General features: G+C 36.3%; 2 protein-coding genes across 2 annotated transcripts; one reads left to right on the top strand and one right to left on the bottom strand.

Annotated features, from left to right (window-relative positions):
* Positions 1-22542, bottom strand: ttc33 (tetratricopeptide repeat domain 33). The gene is made up of 5 exons (XM_079870848.1): positions 22409-22542; positions 21309-21536; positions 10688-10769; positions 4939-5070; positions 1-592 (listed from the first exon to the last, which is right to left on the bottom strand). Exons 2-5 carry the CDS (start codon positions 21533-21535, stop codon positions 224-226), a joined length of 810 nt encoding a protein of 269 aa, XP_079726974.1. The 5' UTR covers position 21536; positions 22409-22542; the 3' UTR covers positions 1-223.
* A 1017-nt stretch (positions 22543-23559) lies between these two features.
* On the top strand, positions 23560-27401 carry fbp1b (fructose-1,6-bisphosphatase 1b). Its single transcript, XM_079870846.1, has 7 exons — positions 23560-23804; positions 24298-24460; positions 24757-24849; positions 24956-25096; positions 25204-25341; positions 26110-26229; positions 26379-27401. The coding sequence occupies exons 1-7, from the start codon at positions 23635-23637 to the stop codon at positions 26565-26567; spliced, it is 1014 nt and encodes a 337-aa protein (XP_079726972.1). The 5' UTR covers positions 23560-23634; the 3' UTR covers positions 26568-27401.
* Positions 27402-27826: the final 425 nt, after the last annotated feature.

Raw genomic sequence — 27826 nt, 5'->3', positions numbered from 1 at the left:
AAAGGAAGGAATTTATGCTCTTGTTTGAGTGATAATTATCCAGAAGCATTTCAGATTCTTCTGGGAATCTGGTGCTCACTTTACAAATTCACTGGGGATAGTTGAACAACTGTGTTGAACACTATGAGGAAGCCAATCAGAACCCTGGATTATCAAATCAACAGTATACATAATCTAAACAAAATACACCGATGAGGAGACACAAAAACAGCCTCCATTTCCCTCAGAGTCCTCGTGCCTTGACTAAAACACTCTGTGAGGATGAAGTGGGTTTGTTGTCATCCTCGACAACCACCTCTTTGGTCACCCCACATGTGTCCACAACAACCGCCGTTTTCTTTAAGTCCTCATATTTTTTCTGTCTATCAGCCATGGCTGTGCAAGCCTCAATCACTTCATCGCTTTCAAAATCATAATCGCTCTTTAGCTCTGGAGCTTCCACAAGGAGCCTTCGGGCGTCTTCTTCCTGTGTCGCCCTTTCACGGAGAGCTTGTTGCTTCTCCCGGAGCTGTAAGGCCCAGCTTAGGTCTTCCTCCCAGAGGAGGCGCTCAGACGGATGCAGGTGCACCGCCACTTGGAAGGACCGTACAGCCTGGAACACACACAGGGAACATGAAACATAAGGCAAAGGTGAAACTACATGCAAAATGCATAGATGTAGATATACCGTACTGTTCAAAATTTTGGGGTCGGTACAGTTTTTTTTTAATGTTTCTGAAAGAAATCTCTTTTGCTCACTAAGGATGCATTTATTTGATCAAAAATGCAGTAAAAACAGTAATATTGTGAAATTAGTGGCCCTACCAGGCGTCAGTGGGAGGAGTTAGTGTAAATAGCCTCTGCCAACAAGGTGGGCTGTTTGCACTTAGTGTTTTATTTTTATGCATTCTTGCTGAATAAAAGTATTCATTTCTTTAAAAAAACCTTTGAACATTAGTGTGAATGATATAGATATGGGTGATACAGTATAACAAAATGGTATAATTAAAATTTTTCAATTTAATATACTTTAGATTTCAAAACAACTTTAAATTGAAATAAAAACATGAAATAATTGGTATCACTTTTGCCTTATCATGTTTTCGTGCTTTGTGACCCAAACTATTCCTGTTTATCGTCAATGTAAATGTTTGATATGACCAAAAGCAGCGACACACTGAATGTTAACTCTGCTAAAATATAACATGCACAGACTCAGTACTGCACTGCACTTCAATGGTCACTTACCCTCCAAAATGAACATGAACAGATGTTTATTCCACATTCAAACCGAAGCATTCACGACTTCTCACTAGTTCTCAAGATAAAATAAACCTCTGCAGCCTTCTGGGATAACTGAACATGTACTAAAACAACTCCACTTGCACAAAAAGACATTTCCCATTTCTTCCCAAAAACCCACTTCAAAAAATAACAGTTATAAATGAAACAGGCATGTGGTTTCAGCTCAATAAAACTATGGGCTGATAATAAGCCTTAACAGATCACATCATCCATGCTTGCATACAAAAAACAGCAACTGCAACCACTTTCTCAAGAGAGAGAAAGGAAGACATTTGCTCTCTGAGCAAATAATGAATTCATAAATAGGATTTAGTGGGGTGCTTTACCTTCATAATTGCCCTATTGACTCAACAATCTACAAAGTAATGATCAACTCTTTCAACAGAAACACTAGATCACATATCTGCCTGAAAGAGGAAGAATATAAGAGGCAGTGTGAGCAAGAGCCAAGAATCCAGCCCTTGTCAAAAAGAAAACCTTTAATGAGGAATAAAGCCATCTGATGGCTTTGGGAGACCTTTTCTCCTCCAGGGTCCTGATTGATTTAACAGAGATGATTTCAACAGTTGTGATGAAGTCATGGAACAGATTCATTCTATTTTGCTGGGTGACTTACTCATCAAACTCAATAGTGCTGAATCCTACAAGATGCTTATGTTTGTGTGTGTGTGTGTGTGTGTGTGTGTGTGTGTGTGTCCATAAACAAAAGTTACTTGACATTTTTATGTGGTTATAACAATAGCATAGGAATGTCAACATGAAACAGAAATTCATCTATTTTCCAAATGCATCTTGATATTATTGTAATTGATCCATGCACGTTTCATTTAAAAAACATCGAAACATTTCATTTTTTTTACATCGTAATTTTTAATAATATAAAAAATGTCATAAGGATCTTCTGGAGAAATAGCAGACTTACTCTCTGGTGATTTACTTCGGACTTCTCCAATCATTTAGATCTCTTAAAGCCTGTCCCTTCAAAACTGACCGCAAGATCTCATTCAGATCTGCCTCAAAGTACTTTTTGTTTGTTTTTTTCACTCGATGTACATCACTATATGGAAGAACTGATCTGTTGCTTTTTTCAGTTTCACTGCAATTTTAAATAAAACAGAACGCCCAGGAAATAAAATAACAGTAATTTCTAAGAAAAAATTTGCTACACCTTTTGTGCAAACATATCTGGAAATATATTATTACAGGAAAGAAAAACAACTGACACTTAATCACCAGTCTCTTAATTTATCGCTCAAACAAACTTTACAGAACTTTCCATTGGAATGAACACTAGATTTCCAGGAACAGCATAATTAAATGTGGTAAAACTGATTGGATTTTAATCTTATGTTGGCTGGAATGATTTTTACATTGAAACACAGTTATATGAGCCGTTTTTCTCTTTCTATTATGCAATAACGTGATTAAAAACGGCAGATAATATGAATCAGAATCAAGGTAAATGCTAATCACAGTTAAATGAATGGAGACAATCCTCATTTTAAAGTGATTACAAGTTAGCAGCACAGATTCAAAAGTTTAAACAACGCATTAACTTCATAGTGTGAGCTTTACAATGACACAATATAATAATAATCTGTTCCATGATCCTGCAAAAAATGAAAGCCCTCTTAAAAATCACGGAACGTAAACATTAGTCCTCCTCGATCCTCAGGTTATTTTTCTCTTTGGTTATTGACTTGACATGGCATGCTCAGCCCAAAGTAGTAAAGTATTTTTTCAAACTCTAGCCAACATGTCAAGCTCAGTGTGTGCGATGAGTGTTTAGATTATACACACACCCGCACACACACTAGTAGTTACTAGCCAAAGAACTGTTGGATCTGCAAGGTTTTCTTTCATTAAGCATTTGTGTCTAATGCACACAATCACACACAGGTCGGGGCATGTAAGGTGTGGCAGTGTTCCTCTTCAAGTACTCTTCCATGCTCCTGGGCTTGGATGTACTGAACTACACACTTCATCACAATGACGCTTGATCTGAGTGATGGATAAGTGGCAGAAGCACCTTATACTGACTGACAAAGATGCAGAACCTGATTTCACAGAGTGCAACATCTTTGTTGATCCTGGAACAACATTCCAATCAACCAATCAGTTTTAAGGGACAAGTTTACAGTTTATGTCAAGGTTAGGTGCTTCTACATGTTATTCACCCATGCTTTCCCTCTGGTTTTACGGATAACTTATGGGTAGGGTTAGGTTTAGGAGTAGAGATATAGTTAGGATAAAATTTTCAGACAGGAATGTTGTTCTAACATGCGACAAAGACACCGATACCATAACACGACTGGAAGACTATAGGTTGTTCTGTTTACAGTGGAAGAGATGCTTCATGTATGCTGAATAAACTGCTTGTGTGGAAACAGTTCATCACCTAATAAATTGACTCCCACGGTTGGCGGTTTATACAGGCTAAATAGGGCTACTGATGGGGTACTTATTAAAATATTGTTTGTGTCAATTTTTGGGGGTGAAATTTGTATTTATAGCCATTCAACATTGCAGTATACATGAAAGCCATTTTTTTTTAACATTGAATAGGCCTAAAACATATATAACAACTCTTATTTTTAAGTGAACTTGTGTGTTGTATATAGTGTATATAGTAATATGATGTTTCTGTCTCTGTCAATATCAGCTCTCTCTGTTTATTCTTATTTTATTTTTGCACAGTAATTTTCACAATAAGTAAGAAAATTACAAGTTAAGACATATGGTATCAATATTTTTATGTAAGACACTTATTATACACTGTGCGCTATTAAAAATGAACAGAACTATGACTTTTTTTTAGTGGGTTCTCTTAAAAAAGAAAAAACAACAACAACATGCAGAAAATGTTGCAGTGGTTCTATCATTGTTAAGACCCGTTGGGGCTGATTTAACTGTATACTTGGAGCTTAAACAGGACTGACTAGATCAGTGTTTCCCAACCTTTTTTTTGCCAAGGCACAATTTTGATAAGTAAAAAATCCCACGGCACACCACTATATAAAAATATGACAAAATTGCACAAACATATATTGCTTTAAATGGCATATAAATCTAGATATTAGGCTAAATAAAAATTAGTACACACATTTAATGTGAAACTTTTAGGAACAGGTAGGAACACAATAAGTATGATGTTGTTGGTGATGATAAAACAACAAATTTACATATCAGAAACCTTGTATTTAATAAAACACTGTCGTCGAAGTTGGTATAGTGGCTTTATATACTGTAGCTATGGTCAGACACTTGCATGTGTCATTAATATTAACATTTTATGAAATTCAACCTAAAATTTAGTTAAGTTACAAGGTTTTTGACTAGCGAATGACAGATATAGTTTGTCACTGGAACAGCATTTGAGGCAGTACGTGCATCTCATTACGTTTTCATCAACGTACAGGATATACAATTTATTGTAGCTATATGGGCGCACAGTTTTCTTGTTGTTGAAATCTCATGATCAAAATTTCATGATACAAAAGATGAAGTGCTCTGCACAGGATATTTATAAACACTATATTTGCTTATAGACTAGGCGGCAAAGACTAAGACTATTCTCAGCTGGCGAGCACAGTGGTTGGGAAACACTGGACTAGATAACTGACTATGGCTGACTATGATGTAGCTCATACTTACTAGCTCCACTTCGCCAAGACTTATTTGAGCGCGGCCCAGAGTTTGCCACGCCTCCCACCAGAGGGGGCGGAGTTTGGTGGCCATCTCTGCAGACTGCACAGCCAGGAACACCTCTTGAAGGGTGATCAACACCTAAGGATTACACATTAAAAGGTTACAGACTCACCTCTTGAAATATTCTCAGCACAATTTTTTGAACAGATTCTGAACAGATTTTAAAACACTAGGCATCATACAGTTGGCAACTTTGTAAATGGTTACAGAAAAAAACTGGGCTTCATAAACCAAATGACTGAGGAGCATCACACACTACCAGACTTTAAAGTCGTTCTGAACACAACAAACTCACACAAAAACACGAGCCTCGCTGCTAGGAGATGCATGATAGATGAAAGCAATATGTGTTCTAAAATTGACTTAAAATATCACATCAATACCAACATGTTAGTCTGAAGCAAAAAATAAATAAAAATACACTCTCATACACTATTTGATTTTCAGTGAAATCTGTCGCTGACTGCTCAAAATATTCAGAATGGGTTGCATTCCTCCAGGTTGCAAAATGTGGGCAAACGTTGTGGTGTACTCCAGCCGTGACAAAAATCCGATTTATGCAATTTACAGCAGCTATTGTAGAACATTGTTAGCAACTTATTAAGCATACAACTATTTCATACTGTATACGAACAAAAAAAGTTATTTCACCACAGACCTAATTTTAGTCAGATACCCAAAAATACTGAATAAAAAGCACTTAAGAGAATTTGAGATATCGCAACTGAATTAGACTTCAAGTTTGGCCTACAAATTAATGTCAAGTCTAAGCAGCTCAATTCATATCTACTCAGTTACATCAGTTACCAAGCTGATGTAATTTAACATTTTATTTTAAACATCAATAAAGTGTTATCACGTTGCTAAACATCCACGTCAAAAGTGAGAGACAATATAAATGACAATGAGTAAGCAAACACCGCACTACGTGGCAACACAGGGATGTTCTTGCATCACAGATGTTTCCATTGTGGAGTTTTATTTACTTAAAGTCTTTTAATTCAGGTCAGACCAATAATCAAAGTAAACACCAGCTTTATACAACACAGGGTGTTGCCAGGGTAAGAGCAGTTAAAGGACAAAACTGGGCTGTAATCTTAATTTCCAGCAGGTTTGGTTCTAAATTTGCAGGCAGGCTGAAAAACGTTAAATTCACATGTTGAGGTAAGCGTCACCATTGAACAGGTGTGTAATAAGCAGATGCTGGGAACGTGGTGGGAGAGAAGAGAGGACAAACTGAGAAGGGAAATTAAAAATAAACTTTCTGCAAATTCAACTTGATGGCAAACATTGCTTGTAGATCGATCAGGGCAATACCAGAGCCAACCAACTGCTCCAATGTGATCAGATTACTAATGAGAGAGAGACACAAACACCTTCTCGTTCTTTTCAGGTGACTCCCCGAGTCCCCGTATACATGATCATGAGATCAGCCAGGAAAAGGTCACTACTTCGGTTTACAAGAAAGGGAAAATAAGGACAGCCTTGTGACCGGCACTGAAACAAAACCCTGACCTATGCTGCACTCAAGTGCTTCTGGGAAATCATAATGACATGATGTACGTTCAAGTGATTTTGTTCAGAATAAAACAGACTGACTGGACAATTTCATATTGACAGGAAGCTTTTAGGACAGAAGAAAAGTAAATCAACAAAGAAAAGCAAAGAATGCACATTAGGTGTTCAGTGAAAAAAGTGTAAACGTCAACATTCACACAATGATGTGTTATGATCAATAGCAATTTGAAAGAAAATCCAGAGTTTTCTTCTGGTAACTATGACTTTACGCTGTCGTTCATGTGCGCTCAACTCATAAATTCAATCATTCTGACAAGACTTAAATGCACCAATACTATATGTTTGACCAATAGTGAAGCTTCACTGACTGCCATCCATTCAAGGAACGCAAGGCTTTTGTTTACAGTGATATTATTTGGTGATGTTATTTATTATTAAATATAATAAGCTTTAGCTAAAATAAACAAGTCATAAACAAATTCATACCATTTTCCATTGATTCCCTCTTTTTAACACTTTCTCAAGTATATCTTATGGCAAAGAATGTGTTTAAATGCACATACTGCTTTTTTGCAAAACTACAGAGACCCATTTGTATTGTAAAACCTGTTATATCACATTCAGAGTTTCACATAGACTATTTGATTTCGGCTTTATCTAGTTTCTGGAGTTTACACCCACATAACGAGACTGTGTTAGATCTCTGAATGAGAGAACTAGATGAGAAAACATGCATCTGTTATTGCTTTGATAGGACATATAATCAGGAATTCAATCACTTAAAAGGTGCGCAGAGTCCAACCTGTCATTCAACGCACACTCTTCTGTGCCATGAAAAACAACACTGCAAAAGACAGGGTTACAGAGACATCAAAGACAATACACTTACGCCAAAGATAAGATGAAGAGCGATGAAAGTGGAGATTATAAAAAGTGAGCAATAATGGAGGGAGAGATATACGGAAAAAGAGACTGTGAAAGGATGAGAAAGAAAAAACAGGGTCACAAGTGGATAGAAAAGACCAAGTGACTAGATGCAATGACTGCTACTGGATGCAATCTGTTTTATGTTAGTGATATTAACGAGTAAACAAGTGTGTTTGTGTACTCAGCTCAATGAGCAGCTGAGCCATTGAACATGCATATATGTATTTCTAAAGCACGTGTGTATGTGTGTGTGTGTGTGTGTGTGTGTGTGTGTGTGTGTGTGTGTGTGTGTGTGTGTGTGTGTGTGTGACTAAGCAAGTACGCAAACATCTACATTTAGAGCCATTCAGTAAACTTTGTACAGGCCACTGAAGTCAAATAAAAGAGAGAAAAACAAATATTGCAATCCAAGACAATTCTTGAAGTGCTTATATTGCAAACATATTAAATCATGAAATTCTAGTCTTAATTGGCCTCTTCTCATTTGTCACTGAATTTTCTTATCGCTTAAAATGACGTTAAAATGACAAAACATACTTGTGACTAATCCTGATAGATAGGAGAGAAATTAATATTTATTACGATTACATAATAAAATCTATCAATACCCTCTGTCAAGTGTAAAATTAAATTCTATTCAGTTGTCAAAGGGATGAAAATGATCAACAGAAAAATTCTATGTCTGTGCCAAATCCAAGATCCTGTAATGTCCTATCAGCAGACTCTCATTTTGACTGTCAGAGCTAAAGCTGAGATGAGATCATGGGAGTGGATAATGGACAGAAGAGAGTGCAAAAGACAGGATATTAAAGGTAAGACGAGTGAATGAGGTAAAAAATGGAAATGGAAAATAATAGGCATCTTTGGCTTATCATAGCCGGAAACAATTGGGCGACAGATTTGTTAACTTTGCCATCTGAACAATAATACAGTCTTTTTTAGGGTATGCTTTTTGTTGTTGTTGCATGTATACCATGTGATTTGTGTAGAGCAGCCGCTTGTCAACAAAGTCACTGGATAAAGACGTTGCTCCAGTTAACGCTGAAAGGAGCAGCCCGTCTGGAGGGTTGTCAAACTGTTTTTTCTTTTCTTTTCCCGGCACATTATACGGTCATAAAGGTCATTTCAGAAATGGTCATACTGTTTCTGAAAAAGTTCAACTTTATAGATCACATGAACATGTTAGCAATTTGTAATGAATATTAAACCTGTTTTATGATGATGTATGACAGCATAAAAGGGTTATTTTACCCAAAAATGAAAATTCTGTCAGTAATTACTCACCCTCATGTTGTTCCACACCCGTTAGACTTTCGCTCTTCTTCGGAACACAAATTAAGTTATTTTTGATGAAATCTGAGAGCTGGCTCACTCCTTCATCAAAAATATCTTAATTTGTGTTCCGAAGATGAATGAAAGTCTTACGGGTGTGGAACAACATGAGGGTGAGTAATTACTGACAGAATTTTCATTTTTGAGTAAAATAACCCTTTAATGCTGTCATACATCATCATAAAACAGGTTTAATATTCATTACAAATTGCTAACATGTTCATGTGATCTATAAAGTTGAACTTTTTCAGAAACAGCCTACTATTAGCTGAAGCAAGCTCAATGACTCTGTTCTGGCATTACTTTAACCAACATTCAGTGAATAACAAAATATGAATAATACATTTATATTGCGCAACTGCCACTTTCAACATCAGTCACACATTTTATTTCACTTTATTTTTGGAATTTGCTTCATATCTTATGGTCTTAAAAGGTTTTTATCTAAAAATTTAAATGAGTGAAATGACATTTACCTATCCCTCCCTTTACCTCTCTACAGATAAAGTGTTGTCGGGATAATTCCGGTTCGCGTGGCTACATGGAAGTGATAAAAATTCTGTATTATTAATTTTAAGGCCAGACAAGTAGTATGTTGAGGGTTGATTTGTAGGGAAGGACTACATGCCTGAGCACATATATTCAAACGCGCATACCTATATAGACTGAACTCGTAATGTGCATGTGCACGCCATTGGTGTTCTCACTGGTTCGCGTTTTTGCGCAGAAAGAACTTAAGAGTTTTCTGTTAAAACGGTGTCGTGTTAGCGGCCCCTAAGTTAATAACTAATGATCGTTGCGACGGAAGTGAATCAATCAAACTAACTTTAGCTGAACAATAACTTTATTCTAGAGCTGCTATAAAGCCAAAACACTTTACTTTAATTTCCTATTATCAATTTAAAGCTGCTTTGGAACAATCTACATTGTTAAAAATCGCACTTGACTTGACTTGACTTGACTTGACTTGACTTGACTTGACTTGACTTGACTTGACTTGACTTGACTTGACTTGACTTGACTTGACTTGACTTGACTTGACTTGACTTGACTTGACTTGACTTGACTTGACTTGACTTGACTTGACTTATATGAATTGTGCCTACAGATTTTTTTTTTTAAATAATAACAGATGTATAATATTTATTCATTCATTCAATTTAATTATCAGTCATACATGGTAATAAAAGAAAAGCAGCAACAAGTTTGAAGCACTACTTCAATTTGCTTGTTTTTAACCTTTCATTGTGTTCAACTTCAACATAATTCTCCACAAAACAGAGGTGGTAGACAGATGGTTACATGTCTAAGCTCCGAGTAACACAAAGGATCCGAGGTCCGATGGGAAGTAAATCTGACTCATGAACTGGTAAGTTAACGACATACTGTAATAACCTTGTTTGAGAACCACTGTGTTCTTGAGCAAGACTCTTAAACCCAGTGGGGATTTCCCTACATTAAGACACAAGAAAGCATCAGCTAAATGGTACTATTTATTTATGCTGAAGCGGGCTGTATTGTCATGACTGATGTCTAAAATTTGCAGAGTTCTCCTTCCATCCAGAGTGAAGGAGAGGTACAGTATGTCCATAGTGTTCTCTCTGTAAGACACAGTTTGTTTGTGCACTACCAGCCCATTACTGTGAGAGAAGAGAAGAGAGAATATGTGGGGAAAAAACTAAATGTCAAAAAGTTCTGTTATAAAGCCAGAGATAGGGAGTGTGTTTGAAGAGTGAAACTGGGGGAGGAGGAAATGAAAATAACAGCAAGAGAAAAAGAGAGAAGCGAGGAAAAGATTGTGTCAGCATAACAGCTGTGTGACTCTACATCTGCAGTATATTCCACTATTGCAGAATAACCATCAATTTTATAGTGTGTATAAACAAAAAAAAATTTATAGTGTGTTTTTCGTTTTTACCTGTGACTTCATCTCATACAGAACGGCATCATCTGGTGTAAGCTGAAGAGCGTCGTCCCACCTCTTCAATGCCTCCCAGTTTCTAGAGCAAACACATATACAGAAAATACTCCTATCAATTTTCATTTAAAGGATCAAACACCCGCGCTCTAGCATGTAAAAATAGTTATTATCAAGGTGGATTCATATGACAAATGCAATTTCAATTATTATACAAGACCAAATGAAAAAATGAAAAAATTGCCAGTAAATGGTCTTATTCATACCACTAGCACAACAAATATTTGTTGGGCTGAATGAAAAGAAAATTAAAAACTGATTCAATAGATGACGCAAATACATCTTTCAGCTAATCTAGTCAATGGCAAGTATTAGAAAAAAAGTGTCAATTTTAGTAATTAGAGTCAAAAAGAGCAATTTTAGTAAAGAGAGCAGAAATAGTGATGACCAAACAAAGCAAGCATTTTGAGTGGCCTATGAAGATGTCGACTTGGAGAATAATTCAATCTTCATTGTTGGAGGTTGGGCTGGATTTCAGGAAGCCTGTTCTAGACTAAATGTGAGCATGCATTTACCTATCTCAACTTTTCACAAAAACAGATTCAGAATTTTCTCAAAATGAATAAAAAGTGAAATGCAAACCATTAGGCAAAAAATTACAAACCAGCAATTAAATATACTGTACTTTATGTATTTAATCTCACTTTATTAACCAATGTATTTGCTGCTGACCTTCGATGATCCAATTCATCAATGCTAATTGCAAAAATTACTTTAGATAAACATCATATTGGTTTCATTTTTTGTTTTGTTTTTATTGCTAAAGAGTGTTGAAAGGGCCTTTATATTTGCCAAAAATATAACTTTTTTTACTATTATAAAACAAGCAAGTCCAGCCAGGTGAGAAAATGTAATGCATTACTTTTCATTAAAAGTAACAATTAGCTCATTTTTTTTACGCAACAATGTATCACAATACTTTTAAAAGTAACTTTCTCCAACACAGTCAATCTTGGCAATAAAGACAAATATATGATTCTAGGCTTAAATATAAGAGATTTCTGGTTCAGAATGCTAAATATATAATACACACACACAATAAAAAAAAAAAAAAACTGAGAAGAACATTAATTTTGACAATGTACACACACACTCACAGATCTTCACAATGATTCTGGCAGACTGAGCAACATTCCCTGTGTAAGGTATGCATGGGGTAAAAACAGGATATTTGTCGACGGGTTTCACACATGTAACTGCAAGTCTTCTCTTGTTCTCTTTCCTTGCAGAAAAAGCAAACTGGCAAATGAGTATAAATAAGTGTTTTACTATTTCATCATAGTAGGGGTAAAAATAAAATAAAAATGAAACAAGTTTACCCTGCTTGTCAATTAATTGTGAAAGAAACAAAGATTTCTTGGTGGTTAATTGGGAACTGTTTGAATGATAGATCAACTGTTTTGAAAATAAACTTATGTTTCATGTCAGAAAATGCAGCCTTCTAAGAAAACCAAAGCAATTACTGCACCTACGTCACAAAGGTTGAAATGTCAAGTTCAAATTTCATATAACGTCTCTTGTTGAAAATTCAGGGGTCAGGGTCAGACCTCATTACCACATTAAATTAAAGACCTTTAAGGCCATGCAGCTTCCCATAATTCCCCAGACCAGGCAGTCACTGTCACGCTGGTGGTTGTAGTAACGAGCACGAAGAAGAAGATAACATTTAATAAATCCAATGGGTACAGCAACATAGCAACATCCACATACTGACAACACTGCACTGAAACAGAACCCAACATATATACAGGTGAGATGATGCTTGTTAGTGAGTGCACAGCTGAAAATCATTAGTGTTGGACAACAAATGAGGGATTAATGCAGACAATGATGAAACACGAAGAGTTAAACATGACCGTCTGTCACAGTCACCTCCTCTTCACAGAAGCAGTTCCTGTATTTGCACAATGGGAAACTTAACTAGTGTTAAACATCAGCTGTGCAAATACAGCATGCTGTTTTTCTGAGAGTCCATAAAACGGTCCAGTTTCTTTAATCTGTGCCATGTCTGTGTTTATCATGCAAATAATGTACAGTGATTAAACATAAGTGCTAGGGACTTTTTTACAAAGTCCTGTGGTAAATGGTGAGATAGATAAGGACTTCCTATGAAAGAATTCATCAAATCACCCTTGGGTAAAAGAAAAAAAAAAAAACCCTCAAAGTCATTTACAAAGAATTTACTAGATGTTTTCCAGGTACGTGATTGTGAAACACGTCATAAGCCTGTATGGAAAGGCAAAAAGTACATAGTGTTACTGTACCTGCAAAAGAGGGCGTAGGTATGAGGAAAGGTGTACGTCCTGTAATCTTTTCACAAGTAACAAAAAATTGTAAATACAACTTTATACTGATACTATATATATATAGAACTCTCAGCCAGGTCAGCCAGCTAATAAGTAGTTTTAAAAAACAAATATGCTCTATCACTATCTTATTGTGTGTTATTAATGGAAAAGAAAGATTGTGACAGATGTTTGCAAAAACATTTTGCAGTTTTTCTTGTCAGAATTGCCACAAAAAAACGTGCTGCTGTAGCTATGTGATAGTGTGAAAGTGTGTTTGGGTGTGGTATTGTGTGAAAAATGACATGGAGGCAATTCATGACTCCACCTCATTAAAAAGGATGTAAGAAAACATACAGCGTCTCTGTCAGGTCTTTATGTTTAAATTATGTGAAATATCTTCATTACTGAACATGAATGAAATCCTCATATTAGATTTCTCATTATACAAAGGTTATGAATAACTCTACTGTACAAGATCTTGGGCATTTGCGATGAGAACAGAGACAATATGAAACAGGAAGAAGGCACACAGACAGACTCACAAACACAACGGTGAACTAAATGCACTTGCAACAGTTGGAGCTGAGCAAAATTTATAGATGCATGAGAGCATCTATAAAGTGACAACTCTGTAGTTGTTCCTTTGCATGTGATAGAGATCTGGTTTCTCGGATGGCACTGTGCAAAATTATATTTGAGTCTGACATTTCAAATTCGAAGCCATTTTCATAAGTAGAAATGCTTTAGATAAGTATGACCTCAGTGTAAATGGTTAGGTCAGATATCCAATTTTTAAGTTAATCTTATGGAACATCAACATTCATCATAATTGTCTGTTTGATTTACCCATGGCATAAATATTACAATTATTTATTAATTGCACTATATGAAGTATTACACATAAAGGTGCACAAATATATTTGTTTAAAATATTGGTTTCACTTGCTTTCAACAGTAGCAATAGATGTAAAATGAAAATTAATAAATTTAGGAAATTTTTACTCTAATTTCAAATTATAATAAAAAAAAAAATATATATATTTTCCAGCATGGGATTTGTTTGATTCAAAGACTAAGTAGCCTATTTCAAATGGATCACATACAGATTACAGACTGTTTTTGTTTTTTTTGGACTGTCTTCTGAGGGTTTCTTGGACTAGTCGGTTACAAAATTTCTGTTTAAATGTTAAGGAAATTAGTCAACATGGTGCACATCCCTAATTTTGATCATATTACGACAGAAGCAAGTTTTCCATATCAGACATTATTGACCGAAGTCTGATATTGACCCAATGTAAAAGGTCATGTTATGTGAAGACACAAAAAAGAGTAGAAAATTAGACTTGGGTACAAGGGTTAGCGTAAACAGCCAATGATGCACTGAGCTAGCAAAACATCTACAACATCACAGTTCAATGTGCTGGAGCCTGGTATGTTGTCATTATAGCCATGTAGAGCCATTGGTCATGTGAAGCCGAGAGATGTTATTAACTATTACCATCATCCCTAATGTAAGTGGCACTATGACACTACAGTGTCAAAGTACTATTTGTCCTTCACTTTGTAACTATGCATTAGACTTTCCCTGCTGAGCCATCAATATTTCAGGAACCCCCTGGAAACTTAATCAGTTTTTAATTTAAAAAGGCAGATAATATAAGGACAAAAAATGAGGAATTTAATAACATTGGAGCATTAAGTCTTAATATCACTGATTATGCTTAAGAAAAAAAACAAAGAACAAATTCATCAGCAAGAGATGGATATTAAAGTTCAGTCCAGCATTAGGAATATGCTGACTAGGTAATAATAGATCACCTACTGTTGTGTTTTCTGATGTTTGGCAGCAAAATCTGGCCTGTTGGCACTTTCGGAACTTAAATTACAGATGTATAAACATTTATAATCAATTCTGCAAAGGAAACTTAAAAATGGTCTCATTCCACTTAATAATGTATTGCAGGAAAGTTTAACTCGAAACGAATGTCATCCAGGAAATAGCTCCACTAATAGCGGAAAAGCTCCAACATGTGTCAACATTAGTGACAGGAGACACAAGCCATCTGTCCTGTCACTTTTTCATTGAAGACAACTAAACATCAACGAGACAAGGATTAAGAGGGCGTTCACATGCCCTTTTTAAAATTTGGGTCACACACTGGTCAAAAAAAGGCAACTCTCCTAAACTGAACGTTTTGTTTAATGTATAATTTAGTGTAAAAAAAAAGAAAAAAAGTACCTTCCAGTCTTAAAATTATGCATGAACATTTGAACTTTTATTGACACTGTTCAACGCAAGTGTCACAACATTTCAGACCAAATGTAAATCAAACAGCTAATTATAACAAATTACATAAAAAAATTATTTCCAACCTAACTGTTCACACTAAAGTCACATGGCAAAAGGTCAGATACTAAATTATTTTCACATATTAAAATGGTAGAGTTTTGTTTTAACAAGTTACTGTAGAACTGCAGTTCTACACCATGCAACAGTTTATATTCAGTAACTATGGTGTAAGCCTTGATCTCTAACTGAGTGGAAGTTTATAAGAAAGAAAAATCCTACCAAAAAGTAAAAGTTGAATGTCATGTCAATACTGGGATAACTAATGGGACTCAGGGTTAAATGACAAAGTAGGCAAATTCCTGAGAAAAGCCAACTTTCAAAAATCCCATGCAGATCAATAAGTAACTTGTTCTACAGGGTTTGAAATACGCATGGTAATACTGCTGGATACCAATACAACATTTATATGCACCAGCAAAAAGTTATTAAATGCAGTCTCATAGTGAGTGCATTGTGCTGACCTGCACCCACTGTCCTCCAGCTCCATGTAATTTCCTCATCACAATCCACTTATTCTCCAAAGAACTTGATTACAAGAGTCGCCGGGGCAACACGCCTCTTCAGGGGCTGCTGGGGTTTCACTTACTGGTGTAAAGCATAAGCCAGGATCATTGTTTAAGGGGGTATGGTCACTGACCCCAGCCATAATGGCTTCGAAAGAATGTGAATGAGTCACTTCAAGTTACCTGCTGTAGCATCTCTACAACTCTACTGCAAATATGGTTGGCTTTTATGAAATATGTATGGTTAATCATTCTGATAAAAAGTGTCTTCTAAAAGACAAAATGTAAACTTTTGATGGAATATTCCTTGATGGCTCCAGAAAGACGCTGCATTTCTACAATAAAAATCTCAGAGGGATAGATGGACTTCTAAAAGTAATGCTATCTTCCTATTCAGATAGTATAAAACATAGCCTAAATTGATTATATGAGCACTTACACAATCTAACTGTAAAGTTCATATGTAAATGTGTGTATTTTATGGATCCTCTACCAATTTCAATGTGTTCCAGATCTCCAGTACTGTACTGAACTGAAATACTGAACATTCAAATCTATTAGGGTCTAGATTAACATTCTCAGAGAATAATGATGTATGTATGACTGTACCAAGGTCGGATGAGCCTAGATAACCCTTTTCTATTTAAGTCCTCCCTGGTAACACAGCGCTATTTTTGCCCTTCACAGTTAAATGGGCCACTTAACAAAAAGCAAAAAAAGACATGTAATGTAGTGTTCAAATCTATTTTTCCACATTTTTTTAATTGAAAATCATTGTATGAAAAAAGTCCAAATGCAATAAACAGGGATGAATGAACAATTGAACAGGATGAATAAACAGGTACAAAAACCAGCAGAGTTGAACCATGTACATTTTCACCAACAACATCACCAGTTATCTATAATTATAATTATTTAAAAAAAAAACTAGTGCTGGGCAACGATTAATCGCATCCAAAATAAAAACATGCGTGTATATATTTAAGAATTTTTTTATATTTATATAAAAAATATTTATATATATAATATAAATTATTTATACATATACATATATATACATATATATATATATATATACACACAGTATAAACATGCAAATATTTCTTAAATGTATACATGCATATGCGTGTATTTATATATACAAAATAATTGTATATATTACACTCAAAGCACTACACTGCAGTGCACGGTTACCTGCTGTGTTAAGACAACATTATGAGCCCAACTTTAAGACTGTCTTGATCAAACGCAAAACAACAAATCTGCAGCCACTACAGGGACAAACTGTCCTTAGCAAAGAGAGCCGCAGGGGTAATTCATTATACACAAACACTAAAACCAGTGGCCCTGTCATTTACTTGACTTGATCTGGCAATAAATAAATTCAACATCCCACTAAAGACCAGCTGCTATCAAAACCTTAGAGACATCATCACATTTCTGGCAAACATCTTTAATTCCTCTGAAAAACAGGTGCAACAAATATTGGCATAGTGCTACAGCAATCACATCACGAGCGGCAGCGACCTACAGCACACTATTACACAGTTAGAGCCAAAGTGCTGCTTAATCATGCCATTAAACAACATTTCAGACTACAGTCTTAAAGAATCTAAAGACAGAGAGCTATGGAGAAGAAAAGGAGCTAAAAGGTTGTAAAATTGAAGAGTGACACTCTACCCTGACCTCTCATGGACTTGTTAAGGCTTAACAGGGTAAGGCCGCAATAATGGCAGCTTGTTTTTAATCCACGTCTCTAAACCATCTTCCAGTAAATTCAAGCTATTCTTTTATCCTCTCCAAGCGCTTGCTGGCTATGACGTTTATAGCCTTTCTTTGGACGCTGAGAAAACAAGTGGCCTAATTTGACTTATTGTTCTGGTTAAGTGATAAAAGGATGAGAAACTTGAGAAAGAAGCCCTTTTCCCTCTCCGTCTCATCCTTTGTAAGGACTATCGTAATGTTTATACAGACACACCTGATGCAGTGATTCATATAAGAAATGCTGCCTCAGGAACAGAAAGTGCATATTAAACAATGACATAATTACTTATTATCTAAGGAAATAAATAACTAAAGCAAAATGCACAAGTTGGAGTGTATTACCTTTCAGCAATACACTCAGTCTTGCTTCATGACCGCCAGTTGAGCTTTTCACAGACATGCTAAAACTGAAAGTCTCATTTGAGTGCTAAAATGTTCAGCTTCTACGAGCTGCACTGAACTCCTGTCTAGGCCTCTTCAGCTGGTGTTAGGCTTAATAAATGACATCCAAAGTCACTGACAGAATGTATGTCAATAAAAGTACACGGATGTTATCTTTTTTTCTACATCAGATATATAAAAGTACAAGATTTGCTTTGAAAAGTGATATATTAAACACCTTTATCCTTGCTAACCTGAGCTATCTATGTTTTCATCCAGGATGGATAATGTAAGTAGTTGGCTGATCTCAAAAGGTCAGTAAACCCATACATTTAATTGAAAAAAGTAACAAAAAATAAATAAATTGAATGAGCATCTGATCTGTCAAGCTCAAAAATACCAAAAATGGCACCATGAAAAGTATCATACTCCATTCAACTTCTGCACTGTATTTCAAGTCTTCTGAAGCCATATGATAGATTTGTTTGAGACAGCACATTTAGTGAACTCCTTGAACCAAACAAGTGACATCCACATGCAGTAAGTCCATAGTGAACCCACAGCCCCATCTGTTGGATGAATGCGGTACTGTTATAATTGATAACCTTAGACCTGTGCTTGAGAGCCCATGGTCTTTGACCAAAATCATGGGGCTCGTCAAATCTAAATTACCCGACAGCAGCTTTTATATCTGAGTGGAGAGCGAAGCATTTGTGTCACACTGCAGACTTCTATGGAAGATAGAGACTGAATCTGAAACCTTCAGATGACAGACACAGCTCCTATCTCCATCTCTGTAAGTTACCGAAAGAAAATGAAGCACACAGCGGTTCCTTTGCACTGCTGTCCAGTCCAGTTCACACAGCAGGGGTTAGCAGAGAATGCAGTTAAAAAAGGTGTTTAGTTTTTAGTTAATTAGTTTTTGCATTAGCTCTTTCGAAAAAATGCATTGAAACAAAACCGTCTCTTTTGTGAAAAAAGGTTCCCTACTCCTGACATAAGACCAGCCGCTTAGATTATTGGCTGATGAATTCAAACTCTGTTTTTATCATTGACAATAACCGCTGTGTCATGTTGCTGGCCAATGCATTGACCTGCTTAAATAACAACTAACAGATGAATAACCGTAAAAGGCGAAATAGCTGTCAGTCTGTTTTCCTGGAAGGGTTGTGCCTGGCACTTGCCTATATAGTGTGGAAAAAGAGACAAAATCAGGTAAGATGAGAGAAGAGTTTTTCACAGGCCTACCTTAAAATGGGGCCTATCATTTAAAATCAAGCAGATAGCTTAGTCACACTTTATATTAGGTCATTAAATATTATGTACTTACATTACAATAAATACAATGAAAAAAAAACAGGTACAACGTACTTATTGTGTTCATGTTGTATTGCAAAACACTTTTACTGTTATTGAGGTGAGATTAAGGTACGGTTAGGTTTAAGGGTGGGTTGAGGGAAGGATCAACAGTGTAATTATAGATGTCATTACAGAAATGAATTACAGATGTAATTACATGCAGGTGTTTTTTTAAAAATAGGTACAATGTACAAAACATGTACAAAAACTGCATTGTATCAAATGATTCATTTGAATTTGGCCAGAAGCAAGTCATTTTACTTTAAAGTTTTAAATATGAATATTTTTCTTATGCAAACTCATCGCTTTGCTTCAGAAGGCCTTTATTAACGCCCCAGAGCTGTTTGGAGTTTGTTTACGATGGATGGATTCACTTTTGTGAGCTTCAAACTGTTGGTTGCAATTCCCTGCCATTATCAAGCTTGGAAGAGCCAGGATATTTTTTATATAACTCCGATTGTATTCGTCTGAAAGAAGAAAGTCATATACACTATATACACTCACCTAAAGGATTATTAGGAACACCATACTAATACTGTGTTTGACCCCCTTTCGCCTTCAGAACTGCCTTAATTCTACGTGGCATTGATTCAACAAGGTGCTGAAAGCATTCTTTAGAAATGTTGGCCCATATTGATAGGATAGCATCTTGCAGTTGATGGAGATTTGTGGGATGCACATCCAGGGCACGAAGCTCCCGTTCCACCACATCCCAAAGATGCTCTATTGGGTTGAGATCTGGTGACTGTGGGGGCCATTTTAGTACAGTGAACTCATTGTCATGTTCAAGAAACCAATTTGAAATGATTCGAACTTTGTGACATGGTGCATTATCCTGCTGGATGTAGCCATCAGAGGATGGGTACATGGTGGTCATAAAGGGATGGACATGGTCAGAAACAATGCTCAGGTAGGCCGTGGCATTTAAACGATGCCCAATTAACACTAAGGGGCCTAAAGTGTGCCAAGAAAACATCCCCCACACCATTACACCACCACCACCAGCCTGCACAGTGGTAACAAGGCATGATGGATCCATGTTCTCATTCTGTTTACGCCAAATTCTGACTCTACCATCTGAATGTCTCAACAGAAATCGAGACTCATCAGACCAGGCAACATTTTTCCAGTCTTCAACTGTCCAATTTTGGTGAGCTTGTGCAAATTGTAGCCTCTTTTTCCTATTTGTAGTGGAGATGAGTGGTACCTGGTGGGGTCTTCTGCTGTTGTAGCCCATCCGCCTCAAGGTTGTGCATGTTGTGGCTTCACAAATGCTTTGCTGCATACCTCGGTTGTAACGAGTGGTTATTTCAGTCAAAGTTGCTCTTCTATCAGCTTGAATCAGTCGGCCCATTCTCCTCTGACCTCTAGCATCAACAAGGCATTTTCACCCCCAGGACTGCCGCATACTGGATGTTTTTCCCTTTTCACGCCATTCTTTGTAAACCCTAGAAATGGTTGTGTGTGAAAATCCCAGTAACTGAGCAGATTGTGAAATACTCAGACCAGCCCGTCTGGCACCAACAACCATGCCACGCTCAAAATTGCTTAAATCACCTTTCTTTCCCATTCTGACATTCAGTTTGGAGTTCAGGAGATTGTCTTGACCAGGACCACACCCCTAAATGCATTGAAGCAACTGCCATGTGATTGGTTGATTAGATAATTGCATTAATGAGAAATTATCCGATCACAGCAAATAGCAAGCCACAATGATTCAACCATCCAATCAATCACCGGTGGACAAAATCAAGTCCTGCTCTACATTTTTTCTTGTTCAAGAAGCGAATTCACTCGAATATAAATCACAATAGGGAAGAAAAGACAAATCGCAACTTCCGCTTCATGCTGACTTTAAAAACAGCTGGTATTGCTGGAATTAGACATTTGGATTTAACAAGCACACAAACACCTACCTGCCCTGCTCGGCGAGCAGCGCTCCTTCATCCTTTAGTCTCTTGCTCTTGACAGCACAATCCTCCAGCAGCACCTCTCGCCGCCGTTTGATCACGTGCAACCAATCAACTCCCTCCTTCTCCACATCACCCTCATCATCCACCTTCTCTGAGTCCTGCTGAAACTGCTCCACCGTCGTCTTGGAAACTCTCTCCCCCACCTTACGCTTCCAGCCGAAGGAGGCCATCCTGACAAAACAAAACTCAAATTAAGTTCTGTTATTTTCATCTTATCACGCACATTCCTACACAAGGCACATTTACACATTTTATCTTAGTTACATGTCATTACCGAAACGTATAATTAAGGAATTTTCAGTAAAAGACATAATAAGGACATTTAAAATTATTCTGAGGCCAAACCTTGAAGGTATTGGTATTATATATACAATAAGGTACCTAATTCACGCCTTAGACCTATTTGTTTTGTAAGATCATTGCATGATTTGATTACAAAGAGTATATTATAATAATACTACACTGCTTTTTCCATGCAAAGGCTCTGACAAAAAAACAAACAAAAAAAAATTCATCTTTAAAAATCAAATATGAACAACGCTATATTGTATAACTATATTTGCCTTTGAAATGAAAGAACAGAAATAGACTGAATGAGTTTCGTTGAAATGTTAAGGCTAAAGATAATTTATATATTCAAACGGTTATTTCTACATTTATTTTAAAGTGGTTTAAATGACCCAAGAAAAGTAACATTTTAAAAATCAATCAACACACTAAGGCTGTAGAACGTATTAAAATAAATGCATCTTAAATTATTGTCTTTGCATAAAAAATGGCTTAATTCGGCTGTAAATGTCAAGGTACAGTCTTCTCATATTGAACCTGTAACTGCAATAAGGTCAAGTGCACTTGTAATGCAGCCAACAACAGTCTGCAGCTGAAGTAACACATGGCTGTTTTACAGCTGCACAGGTCACACTCATACACTGTCTGAATAACAAAATCACAAAGCGGCAGCCACTAAAGCTCTTTACGCAGATTTTATGTTATGTTAACATAATATTATTTTATGTTAAAATATAAGGTCGAAAAAACCAAACCTGATTCATAAATAGCAATTAATTCACGACAGCATTACTTGACAGATTGTGGTTCTGTCGCAACAACGCGTTACCAGAGCCCGTCTCTGGCGTTACTCACGAATGTTTTGGACTTGTCCACTCCGCCCTCTAACCCGGAAGTACTGTAAAACTCTCTTAAAGGTAAAGAGACATTTAAGAACCAATAAACCCTCTGACAAGCGAGGCTGTTTTTTTTAGTTTTTTTTTTCTTCTTCTTTTTTCCCCTTCTATTTATATAATGTGGTAGCAAAAACATGGGCATTTATTTTGTACTGTAGATAAACAAATGAACTTACAAACTGTACATTGATCAATTACATAATCATGTATTTATCAAGAGCCAAGATGAACCTCCTGTTTTTTCCACATTATTTATAGTAAAACATTATTCTAATTATCTTTTCATTATTATTTTTATTATTATTTGCATAATTTGCATTATTGTACATTACCATTATGTTTAGCCCTTTGTTCAAACTGACCTATAGATGTGGAAATGCAGCAAAGATTAGAGAAGAAACATTACGGAACCTGATATTTTTTAATGTTAGTTTGTTATAATCTTGTGTAAGAATCCTACTGCCCCACTGTTATGTGGCCAATTAACCTTCAAAGCACACTAACCTTTGAACTGCACATTGATCACGGACACCCTGTGCACATGAACTGTTTCTGCTGACAGTTCTGAACTGCTGATCAATCATTAGTCACAACAACTATGCCATATGTGGATCTTTAGATAAACATATAAATGAATGTTGCAAAATAACATCTGTAGAATAGAATAGCTATATTTAGTGATTTCATCATCCATCCTTTTTAAAACTTCATTGTAAGCACAGATCTTAAAACTAAGATCTACTCTAGATCAAATTTGCTGCATAGATGTGAAGAGCAAAAAGTTAAACAGTCAATCACAAATCAGTCAAACTGATACAATCAGCTCCATTGATACTGACTGACTGTCCCCCTGCACTCAGGGTGAAATCTGTGATAAACTCTATGGACTTCGGCCAGGCCCTCACCTCCATTAACTACATGTGCAAAAAACCACTCCTCCCTTCTAACCCTTCCTGCAATTGGCTAAACTACCATCACTCCCCCTTTAAACCCAGTCAAATATCTAGACTAAGTTCTAATACATCCTTTCTGACAGGAATCTGCAGGAACTCAGAGGAGGTTTCACGCTCCAGCAGTCAGTCATCATGTCAGACAGAGGCGCATTTGATACCAATGTGGTGACCCTCACTAGGTTTGTCTTGGAAGAAGGCAGAAAAGCCAAAGGAACGGGGGAGCTTACAACCCTTCTCAACTCCATGTGCACGGCCATCAAAGCCATTTCCACAGCTGTCAGAAAAGCCGGGATTGCCAATCTGTGAGTAGCCTATTGTTGCATCTTCACAACGCAAACATTTGGACTTTCACAGAAACTGTAGCCATATTAAATAACAGTATATGACTGCATTTTTAGACCGTGTCTATCATTTTTGCATCCTATAGTACAAAAAAGTGCGGTATTCAATGTACACTACCACTTCCCAGAATATACAATGCGGTTTGGTGTCCCATTGATTAGAACCTTTTCAATAGTTTAAACCTTAATTTTCATCTGTGCAAAACACTTTTTCCGGATGCATCATGCTTGCACAATTGAATACATATGTCAATTCGCTGTTGTAGTGGCTGGTCAGTTCAGCTACTTTACAAACACACTTCAGACTGAGGCAATGATTAGACCTTGTCTCTTGTTGAAATAAGAGCAAAGGTTGACTCATTCCCGTTATCAGCACTGTAAGAGAAAAAGCAAACAGGCCACACAATTCTGCATGAATCAATCACTGTTATAAATCTCCATCTCTCTTTCTCAGCTATGGAATTGCCGGGAGCACAAATGTTACCGGTGACCAGGTGAAAAAGTTGGATGTCCTGTCCAATGATCTTGTTATAAACATGATTAAATCCTCCTTCACATCCTGTGTTTTGGTGTCTGAAGAAGATGAGAAGGCCATCATTATAGAACCAGAGAAAAGGGTGTGTCATTGTTGTTGTTGTTTTTTTGTTTTTTGACCAACCTTAAATTAAAAGTCAAATGAATTTTAAAATTAAAAACTAATTAATAACATGCAGGAATTTTGTGTTAATAATTTTAGTCTGCATTTTTAGCCAAAGTAATATGTGAATAATCCTACTTGTTTGTTATGGTCTGTATTGTGGTCTGTGAAATCATTTTGTTTGTTGCTTCATTAAATCCATCAGTATTAACTAGCTACTTTAATGCATTTGTGTTGGCCAATAAACTACATGACACTGTCCTTTCGTTCGCCCAGGGCAAATACGTGGTTTGCTTTGACCCCCTGGATGGCTCTTCAAACATTGACTGCTTAGCTTCTATTGGAACCATTTTTGCAATCTACAGAAAGGTACAGTCCAGACTTTCAGATCCACTTCAGTACAAACAGATGTCTTTACAGTCATCTAAATAAATGCTTTTGTTTGTTTGTTTGTTTGTGTGCACATGATCTCCAGGAAACTGATGATGAGCCCTCAGAGAAGGATGCCTTGCGGAGCGGCAGAAACATTGTGGCAGCAGGGTATGCTCTCTATGGCAGTGCTACCATGATGGTTCTCTCCACAGGCCAGGGAGTCAACTGCTTTATGCTTGATCCTGTATGTCAGCATTATGTTACATACCTTATATTCTAAAGTTTATATACTTTCAATGCATTACCTCTTAAAAGTCTAATCTTCCGCATCCTTTCCTCCTCCATCATTAGGCCATCGGTGAGTTCATACTTGTGGACCAGAATGTCAGGATTAAGAAGAAGGGAAAGATATACAGTCTCAATGAAGGCTATGCACAGCATTTTTACCCAGATGTCACAGAATATCTGCAAAAGAAGAAATTCCCAGAGGTAAGAGGCCCCCAGATTCTGAGCATATCTCACTGAAGAGTCCGAGCTAGAAAAAACACCCAATGATTAAATTGTATCTGTTTAGTAACTGTGGTGATTTTAGTTAACATCATGGTAGAGTCAAGTCTGAACTAAAGACTTATAAGAAAACTTACTGCTGTTTAAAAGTTTGGGGTCGGTAAGATTTTAATGTTTTCGGGGGAAAAAAAGGCTGCATTTATTTGATCAAAAATTATAGTCAGAACAGCAATATTGTGAAATATTTTTTCAATTTTAATGAAATGTTTCTATTTCAATATATTTTAAAATATATTTACATGTATTATATGATGGCAAAGCCTAACTTGTCACATCATCCTTCAGCAATCATTCTAATATGCTGATTTGAAGCTCAAGAATCAATATCCAAAACAGTTGTGCTGCTTAATGTAATACATAATACTTTTTTTCAGGACTCTCTGTTTAATAGAAAGTCCAAAACAGCATTTATTAAAATTGATATCTTTATTGAAATATTTAATTTCTTAATAAAAAAAAGTAAGCCCATTAAAGTTAAATGAAAACATTTTTACTTTCACTCAAGTAAGTGTTTGGAAAGTTTCAATGAAGTTTTGACTGAAATAATTTCTCAGTACCTTTTTTTTTTTTATGTGCAGTATAGAACATTATATAGAAAGTTTGTCAAATTCAGCACAGTGAATATTTTTAGCCAACATAATAAGCCTCTTCCACTGACTGTGAAGATAATGTTCTTGCTCTGACCTGCAGGATGGTAGCTCACCCTATGGAGGGCGCTACGTGGGCTCCATGGTAGCTGATGTGCACAGGACGCTGGTCTATGGTGGAATTTTCCTGTACCCTGCTAATGTCAAGAGCCCCAAGGGCAAGGTGAGAAAAAACATGGTTAAACAGTGAATGCTTTGAAATGCTAACTACAGTACATCACAAGGCATTTGTGTTATAAAGGATCAATGTCATATTAAAATGTATTTTGAGGCAACGGTCTCACTGATTTCATGTTTCTTTCTTGGCTCCAGCTGAGGCTGTTGTATGAGTGCAACCCCATGGCGTTCATCGTGGAGCAGGCCGGAGGTATGGCAACAACAGGAGCCATGAATGTTCTAGACATCAAACCTGACTCAATCCACCAGAGGGTTCCTGTAGTGCTGGGCTCCCCTGATGATGTGCAGGAGTATATCTCCATCTACAAGAAACACGCCAAATGAGATGCAACCATATGCGCTTTTTTAAAAATTTACTACAACCATCATCATCCCACTGAACCTCAAAAACAAATAGTGAAACCGAAGGACAAAACATGAAGCATGTTGTATATAGGGAACAAGAGGTTTCCATTTTAAGTTTCATTTTCACAATTGTTTTTTTTTTTCTTTTTTTTTTTCTTTTTTTTTACTCGTATGGCCCCTAGTTATGTGATTCATAATAATAAAAAGAGATTATAATCTGATCCCACAATGTAAAGTGACTGCCATTAAGCCCTAAATATCTCTGTTCACCTTGAAAATAAAATCAGAATTTAGTTTGAACTGTGTCTGCATTAAACATCATTTGATGATCAGAAATCATTGCAAAAAAGCTATAAGCTTTAATTTATTTGGAGTCAAACACAAATCTCATGTCATAGTGTAAATATAGCCGCAAGCAGCAATCATTGGGTCCAAGCACTAATGGCCCATGAATCATTAGCTATCGATTTGAAAATGTATCTTATGATGGGGTTTTAGAGCAAAGTCTATCTTGAATCTTCATTTAAATTTAGGGTTTGATAAAACAGATCATAGTCACACACAGGTGTCAAAAGGGACAACTGATTTAAAAGAAATCGCTCATTAAAAGAGAATTGAAAGTAACCTGCCATAAGTCATGTTAAAGCTATGTGGTTGTGTATGTGCGGACATCATTATGATTCAACATTTAAATTTGATGAATCATAGGATGCCACAGGTTTGTGTGAACTGTTGTGCTTACTCTAATGTGAACATGTATTTAAAAGTAAATAGCCTAATTAAATCATTTAGGAATATTTTTGTAGAAATGATAAAAAATAGCCTATTCTGTAATGCAGAAACACTACATAGAATTCTCGAAAAAACTGTCATATTACATGATAGAAAAAGTAAATAAATGGAACAATTCTTGGGTCGCTGGTGCAGGGGTGGCCAACGTCGGTCGTGACTCGGGAGAGCCACAATCCTTCAGGGTTTTGCTCCAACCCCGATAAAAACTCACCTGCCTGTAGCTTTCTAACCCTTAAGACCTTGATTAGTTTATTCAGGTTTGTTTGATTAGAGTTCGAGCAAAACTCTGCAGAATTCTGGACCCTGCTATATGCTAGGCTATTTAAAAAAATAGAAATGACAAAAGCACATAACAAAATTACAAAAACTAAAATTAAAATGAAAACTGATTCATCTAATTCGAAATATTTATAGGTCTAAATACTATAATAGTATATAAATAATAG

This window comes from Squalius cephalus, assembly GCF_949319135.1.
Source record: "Squalius cephalus genome assembly, chromosome: 5".
Classification (NCBI taxonomy): Eukaryota; Metazoa; Chordata; class Actinopteri; order Cypriniformes; family Leuciscidae; genus Squalius; species Squalius cephalus.
This window is presented reverse-complemented; position numbering and strand designations above follow the sequence as displayed.

Coding starts and splice junctions, on each gene's coding strand:
- fbp1b (XM_079870846.1), top strand. CDS start 23,635: ATGTCAGACAGAGGCGCATTTGATACCAATGTGGTGACCCTCACTAGG. Junction 23,805..24,297: donor AAAGCCGGGATTGCCAATCT/GTGAGTAGCCTA, acceptor TCTCTTTCTCAG/CTATGGAATTGCCGGGAGCA. Junction 25,097..25,203: donor ACTGCTTTATGCTTGATCCT/GTATGTCAGCAT, acceptor CTCCATCATTAG/GCCATCGGTGAGTTCATACT.
- ttc33 (XM_079870848.1), bottom strand. CDS start 21,535: ATGGCCTCCTTCGGCTGGAAGCGTAAGGTGGGGGAGAGAGTTTCCAAG. Junction 5,071..10,687: donor TGTATGAGATGAAGTCACAG/GTAAAAACGAAA, acceptor TGTAATCCTTAG/GTGTTGATCACCCTTCAAGA. Junction 593..4,938: donor GTCTTGGCGAAGTGGAGCTA/GTAAGTATGAGC, acceptor TGTGTGTTCCAG/GCTGTACGGTCCTTCCAAGT.